General features: G+C 39.1%; 1 protein-coding gene across 1 annotated transcript; it reads right to left on the bottom strand.

The window, feature by feature from the left end:
* Window positions 1–1,154: 1,154 nt before the first annotated feature.
* Window positions 1,155–7,335, bottom strand: jpt2 (Jupiter microtubule associated homolog 2). Its single transcript, XM_026208003.1, has 5 exons — window positions 7,126–7,335; window positions 6,362–6,519; window positions 2,920–3,068; window positions 2,575–2,617; window positions 1,155–2,450 (listed from the first exon to the last, which is right to left on the bottom strand). The coding sequence occupies exons 1-5, from the start codon at window positions 7,179–7,181 to the stop codon at window positions 2,218–2,220; spliced, it is 639 nt and encodes a 212-aa protein (XP_026063788.1). The 5' UTR covers window positions 7,182–7,335; the 3' UTR covers window positions 1,155–2,217.
* Window positions 7,336–7,782: the final 447 nt, after the last annotated feature.

Below are 7,782 nucleotides of genomic sequence, written 5' to 3'. Positions count from 1 at the left end.
ACGCACAACCTTGAGGCGGATGGGCTACAACAGCAGGAGACCCCCCTGGGTACCACTCATCTCCACTACAAATAGGAAAAAGAGGCTACAATTTGCACGAGCTCACCAAAATTGGACAGTTGAAGACTGGAAAAATGTTGCCTGGTCTGATGAGTCTGGATTTCTGTTGAGACATTCAGATGGTCGAGTCAGAATTTGGGGTAAACAGAATGAGAACATGGACCCATCATGTCTTGTTACCACTGTGCAGGCTGCTGGTGGTGGTGTGATGGTGTGGGGATGTTTTCTTGGCACACTTTAGGCCCCTTAGTGCCAATTGGGCATAGTTTAAATGCCACGGCCTACCTGAGCATTATTTCTGACCATGTCCATCCCTTTATGACCACCGTGTACCCATCCTCTGATGGCTACTTCACCATGTCACAAAGCTCGAATCATTTCAAAATGGTTTACTGAACATGACAAAGAGTTTACTTTACTAAAATGCCCCACAGTCACCAGATCTCAACCCAATAGAGCATCTTTGGGATGTGGTGGAACGGGAGCTTCGTGCCTTGGATGTGCATCCCACAAATCTCCATCAACTGCAAGATGCTATCCTATCAATATGGGCCAACATTTCTAAAGAATGCTATCAGCACCTTGTTGAATCAAAGCCACGTAGAATTAAGGCAGTTCTGAAGGCGAAAGGGGGTATTTAGGGATGTATTAGGATGGTATTCCTAATAATCCTTTAGGTGAGTGTGTGTGTATATATATATATATATATATATATGTAGAATACAAATGTGTCGGTCTTATAATAAACATTACTCTCCTGACAAAATGTAAACGTAAAGGGCATTTATTTAGCCCTCTCGTGGTCTTTGATGGCTCGGATATTTTACCAGTTATGAAATCCGTAGGTTTAAATAGATCCATATATATATATACACACACACACACACATTTATTTTACATAACAAGTATAAATTAATTTTCTATCTGTGACAGTGATGACATCAAATTAGACAAAGACTTTGCCAAAAACATGAATCAAAATTAATTCAGTGTTACATAAACCAGTTAAGTTGTGATGATCTAGTCTGTTTTGTATTCAAGAATCATGGACCCCTACCTTAAAAAAAAAAAAAAAAAAAGCACATCCACACAAGTAACTTTTCAAATGAAGATTTCTGTTAGTTTATTTCAAGCAACATGGTAAAACATCCTTATATTATCATGGAAAAGAAAAAAAAAAAATCCAACGGCATACAAGTGACCAATACAGAGATGTATTGTTTGAATCAGGCCTCTGTGACATCAATGCAGACATTGCCAAGCAACCACTGAAGTATTTTGGGCAGGGATGGCACCGGTGTGTGTGGGCATTTCCCACATTACACATACTCACAGATGTGTCATATTTGACCTTCCAACTGCCATGTAAAGAATAAAGCAGATGGCTAACGGGAGAAAAGACCGAATACAAGAGTATTAAAGAATGAAATGTTGCAGCAACTCTTTTCAAGTACAAAATCAGACATATCAGATGATTGTCAGAGTTTAAGAGTCTCTGGTTACATTCAAATGCATGCAAGGACATTTTAATAGAGTGATATGTTAAAGATGCCCGATTGTACATATTCTACTCATTGTCATACACGTGTGCTTTGGCGATCATCAGTTACAAAAACTGTGTTTGGTTAACCATCTAATCTACTACTTACATAGGACAGTTTCTTTATCAAAAAAAAAAAAATTAAATCACCTTATTGCACAAAAGAAATTGTCATCAGAACACATCCACTGGTTTTCAAAAGGAAGATCTGAATACGCTGATACTGAAGAGCTTGCTTTGGCGATCAACATTTGTACCAGATGAACACTGCATAGACTGCTCTGAGATTCATGAGGCAAACTTGTATGTAATACATCAGCAAACAGAGAACATAATCGTAGAGAGGAACAACCGTCAATGCAAACCATTTGAAAGGAAACATAACCATCCAGTTTTTGGAGCGACAGCAACAGTGATTCCAAGTAGATGGACATGAAAAATGCAAGTGAGGAATGAATTTAAAAAAAAAAAAAAAAGTGCAGAAGCCAAAAAGGAATGCAGAGTGACAGACTTGCGGGAAAAATGAAAAAAAAAAATGAAAAAGGATAAGTTTTAGTACAAAAAAAAAAAATGGTTAAAAGAAGATGGAAGGAGAGAAGTGACAGTGGTGGCTATGGCTAATAGAAAACCACACTGGACTTTCCACCCGGTGGGTTGAGCACTTTGTTGTGAGAGCGAGGGCGGGGTCCGAGGCGTGGCTCATGGTCCTTTTCTGTTGGTTGCTGTGTGGCTGCCTCAGACTTCTGATTGGCTGCGGGTGCAGGGGCTGCTGGCTCTTTTTCAGGTGTTGGTTGAGGGGGCACTGGCGCCGCCTTCACCTCCTCAACTACAGTCATCTTAGGCACTGAGGCTGCAAGAGAGAGAGAGAAACAGTGGGAAAGGGAACTGCAAGCCAATGATAAACACTGAGGTGAAACAAACTGGGGCATGAAGAACAGATGACTAATGTTTAGTAAATAACAGGTTTCCTTTACCTGGTGGATCTGGAGTAGCAGGTACACCCACACTTAAATTGTCCTACAGAGAATAAAAGGGCATTAGACTTGGAATGGGTGGACATTCAGATTTTTGGAGTAGGAAGCGTAATAAAAAAAAAAAATTATGAGTTTGCATTGAATCACATACACTCCCATTTAAAAGTTTAGAATTGGTACTTTTTTTATGTTTAAGAAAAAGCTCACCAAGGTTGCATTTATTTGATGATTAAAGAAAAAAAATAAAAAAGTGAAATTTAAAAATTACTTTCCCTTTAATAAATTATAAAATGTAAGTTATTACTCTGATGGCAAAGCTGTTGCAGGCTAATAGGTTTGGTCTACCTTTGGTTTGTTGGGATGTTGACTCTTCACAGAAGGTGGGGTCGACTCTGCTCCCCCAAAGATGTTACTGGCTGCTCCACCAGGAGGAACTGGCTTGCTCTGAGTCGAAGGAGCCCCTGGCTCCCCAAATATCCCACTGCTCTTTCCACCTGAGACAATAACAGACACATAAATCAGAGTTTGTTTGAGATGCATCAATTCTAGTAAACCTGCATATTCCTAAAACTTTACAAATACATACATTCTTAGATCTTTATAGAGAGTAAATTTAGCAAGCAGTCATAATGAAGATCAAAGTTTCCTTTTGTAGCTGCTTAAATTTTAGAGCAAGATGGAATTTTCTTATTTAAGGGAGAGCGGTTTTTATTGCAAACAATAAAACAAAAACCACCATGTATGCAAGACAATTCATTAGCTTTGCAGCACTGATACTTTAGTCTAATTAAGATCATTATAATTTTTATTATGCTAGGCTTTCATATGAAGCACTGATAAAATAAAAGATTTGAGATTATAAATTTTTCTTAAGTCAGCATCTCCACATTAGGGCTGTCAATGAATATTCTAAATTCAAATATGTATTCGAATAGTACTAAAAAAATTAATTTCGAAGGAGAAAATTAATATTCGAATAAAAAAAAAAAAAAAGTGGAAAAAAAGGCCCGCGGTAGCAGAGGCATGGCTGTCTGGGGTTCAGGGACAGGTCACATCCTCACAGGAGTCGCACTGTCTGGCACAGCATCGCTGCTGAAAGTTTACGCGTCTTCGCGTCTTGACGCGAGACCGCAGCAGAGAAAATGAGGTAAAATTGTTGACCCGCAAGATAAAGTTGTATGCAAGGTATTTAAGATTACAGTTAGCATACCATTCGACCACTAGCAACGAGGTCACATCTCAAAAATGTGCACCCAAATGAGCATTTTATAATGTGTGGAACTCCAGCTAAACAATCACGTCTTGACACTTAACGTTACTTTGCATCGCCCGCCGCAAGCTCTTTGTCTGCAACACGACATGAGGCCATAACGGATAAAATCATTTCGTTTATTTGTAAGGACATGAGACCGATCAGTATCGCGGATGGGTCTGGCTTCGGGGAGTTCTGTCAAGCAATGGATCCAAGGTTTGATTATTTATCATTTCATGTCAACGAAAAGTTCCATGTTTACCACAGCACAGCTCGCTCTGAGCATTTAATGTCAGTTCTATATGCTGTAAAACTTCAATTAATATTAATAATATTTGTTTCAATCACTGAATGAAGCCTGCTATATTTGGGACAACAGCCGCGACCTTAAATTGCTTGCACAAAAATTTGTTTGTTCATTTAAACCATTATGCGCAGCGAACATGAGGGTAAGAAAGCTTGAGGTTTGCAGTCTTGGCCATTAGTTTGATTTCCATGTTTTTGTGTAGGTAATACATGGTCATATATGTTTAAACTTAAATAGACTATCATCTATACAAGTAGTTATGTATCTTTGTATTATTTTGGCCTGTTATTGCGGTAATGCGCGTCATTGACAACATGCGCAACCAGATGTTCTGAGCATGCGCAACCAGATTTTTGAGCAATTTTGACAGCCCTACTCCACATGTATGGCAGCCGTTCCATTCCAATATCTGTTGAAATCCAATATCCTTAATTTCAAAGGCAGCAGTTCATAAGAACAAGGTCAAACTTGGTCAGCTCCTTAACTCTAATGTCACCCAACAACCGTAGGGTTACATCAAGTGACCTACAAAAAGAAATGGCAGTAGCTGGGGTGAAGTTCAGTGTGATGATGGTTCGAAACAGCCTTTGAGGGCAAAGTCAGAAAAAAGCACTTCAACAGAGAAACGCAGCTGAGGTTCCAAAAACCTTGGACCGCTTTGCCAAACAGCTGGTCATCTGATGTTTAGACAGAGACCTGGGGACCAGCCACCAACAGTGAAATTTGGTGAAGGATTGGTGATTATCTTCTTCAGCAAAGCTTGAATTATGCACGTCGGTCTTTTTGAAGGGCACATGAATCAAGCCACGTACAAGGTTGTCCTGGAAGAAAAGCTTCTTTCCGCTCTAACGATGTTCTCAACTCTGAGGATTGTTTTTTTTCCTAGCGGGATAATGCTCCATGTCACGTGGCCAGGTCAAAAAAAAAGCTGCGGATGGAGGACCACCAGGTAGTGCTGCATGATGATGATGATTAAAAAACAAAAAACCTACAAGCTATGCAATAATCACATTCAAAACCACAGATGAATCGCATTTGATTATAAACTCGATACTACATAGCTTGTCAGTGAACTATGGCTTGGTGTAGTAAGTGCTGCTCCATGTGAAAGCAGGTGATGGAGATTTACTACTAAATCACAGAACCGGCTTTACTGACCAGATGCGCATGACAATCACATGTAATTTTATCATGCAACCCTACCACCAGATCAAGACCCCGTCACGGCCAACCCAATCTCCAGACCCGAAACACCTTTTAAGTCAACCATCAGTAATGTGAAAGACTGGTAGAGTGCATGCCAAGATGCATGAAAGCTGCGATTGAAAATCAAGCTCATAATTGGGTCAATATTGATTTCTGAACACTTAAAACATTAGTATTGTGTGGTTTAAATAAAATATGAACTTGTTTACCTTGCATTAAATGATGTATGAAAACACCTAATCTTTTTTTTGTTATTTTGACCAGTCGTCATTTTTCATAAGTGAATGCTATAAATTACAATGTTTATTTGAATTTGGGAGAAAATTTTCATTTTTAAACAGCACACAAAATGAAAAATACAAGATGTTTTACATTTGCAGGAGATAAAGATTCTGAAAACCTTTCTTTTAAAATCGTATTAAACAATTCCTTGAGTAAGCTTGGTTTTAGTTCTAGTTAACAATAACAACCCTGCTTTGCCGGGCCATTTAGTCATTTCTAAAACCGTAGTAATGGTACCACAGTGACATAGTTAGTTTCTTCCTGGCCAATTATAAAACTCCACGCATGTGAGTGAAGGAAAAAAAACCAAGAGATTTTGTCAGCACCTGCTCCCTCAGGGTAAAGCGTGCAAACAGCATGAAATATTATTACTATTCAAACAGAAGAGGAACACTTAACCCAGAACTTAAAGCCTCAAACTTAGAGCACTTTAAACTAGAGATCATTACTTGACCTGTAACAGAGCTCATTTAACCTTCTCTAGATGTCAAAACTCATCAGTTTGGTCTGTGCATGATCTCAGAGTTAACTGGCTAGTTAGATAGACTGAGGTAGAGGTTTTGATGTTGCTTTTAGGGACATGATAACATGCAAAGTGCCCGCTTGCATAGTGGGAGAGAGAGAGAGAGTCTTGTACACTGTTAAACTAAGTAACAGTGTGGTGATGGTTTTCACCTATGGTTTTCACTCAGTGCAAGAGGCCCCAAGCAGAAAAAACAGTGTCTCTGCTGAAAGCTCACCTGGGGGATTGGAGCGTTTGGGACTCTCCTGGGCCCCTGTGGATTCTTGAGGAGAGAAAATAGAGGAGGACATTTTGTTTGGTCGTCTGGAGGCAGAAGTGTCTTCTTCATAACCACCGAAGAGATTGCTTGACCCTCCACCTGGAGGTCTTAGTACCCTACAGACAACATACAGATGTGTGCATGAATTCATGCGAATATTACACATTAGGTTTCATTACTGAAATGTATAGATGAATAAAATGACCTAAAATACAGCACCACCCCATCAGTAAGGAGAAACATCGCAACTGCACTTATAAAAAGTTTAGGCGGTAAGGTTTTTATGGGCCATCAAGTTGTACCTAACGCCAAAAGCTGAATTTCAATAAAAACTAGTGGATTTCTTTACTAAAGTGAAAGCCCTGCACTAGAAACAAAACTAAACCCTGCGGCACACTTCCGTTTTCTATCAACAACACTTTAAGGAAATGCCGAAAACGGCTAACAACTCCTTTTACCTTAACCACATTGAAATCAGTTTATAATATCCTATTTGAACATCACACACTTCACGGTACTTATTCACGCAGTTAAATCCGGTACTTTGACCTCACAATGTAAATTTAAAACGAGGTTTGCCACTTAAAAGAGTTAGCATGTAACGTTAGCGCTTAGCCATGCCACAGTTCCTCTCTCATGATCGCGGATTCAGATAAACACATGTAAATGTCAACACAAAACCAACTACAAATACCGGTTTACTTCAGACTAACTTCCAGTACCTTGAACTCGGTTTGCCACTACTATCAAGTCCCTGAAACACATTTGTTGTAGTCATGGTTGCTTGTCTCGACGTGACCCTGTAACAACTTCTTCTTCAACAGCCCTCGCTGCAGAAAGCGTCCTGCCACACCGCCAAACTGAACACTAGTGTGCCAAAAAAAACCGTCTGTCTGACCCACCACGCCCAGGAAGGCTTGGACAGCTCACACGCATTGAGGGCAGGACTGCTAATATGATTATGTGACTGGCTCTGTTAGAAATCAGTCTGATTGAAGTATAATTCTATTGGCTGTGAGGTTAATCTGGCCAACAGACTGTGTAGAGTCGGACGATGATTGGTTAACTTGACTGCAACCTCTTAACAAACTACGAGAATTGATAAGGCCAAGAATTTATTTGATTTGTTTATTCGGTGTGATTTTTTTTAAACCTCTTTGTTTATGGTACATAGAATGCACTTTTTTTCTTGTAGGCGTTTTATTTATATATTCACGTCTCCGTTTGTGAGGACTTAAAGTCTACTTATGTTAGACTATTGTTTTGTTAATGTTGCAATGCAAAAAATAAAGAATCTTGTGCTTTCTATGTTTTTGTTAAAAAAAATATATATATGTATATATGTATACACGTTATAAAATATTTATTAAATTCTATAT

The sequence above is a fragment of the Carassius auratus genome, chromosome 28, assembly GCF_003368295.1.
Source record: "Carassius auratus strain Wakin chromosome 28, ASM336829v1, whole genome shotgun sequence".
In the NCBI taxonomy this organism is placed as follows: Eukaryota; Metazoa; Chordata; class Actinopteri; order Cypriniformes; family Cyprinidae; genus Carassius; species Carassius auratus.
Note: the sequence above shows the minus strand (reverse complement) of the source record. Positions and strands in the feature narration are given on the sequence as shown.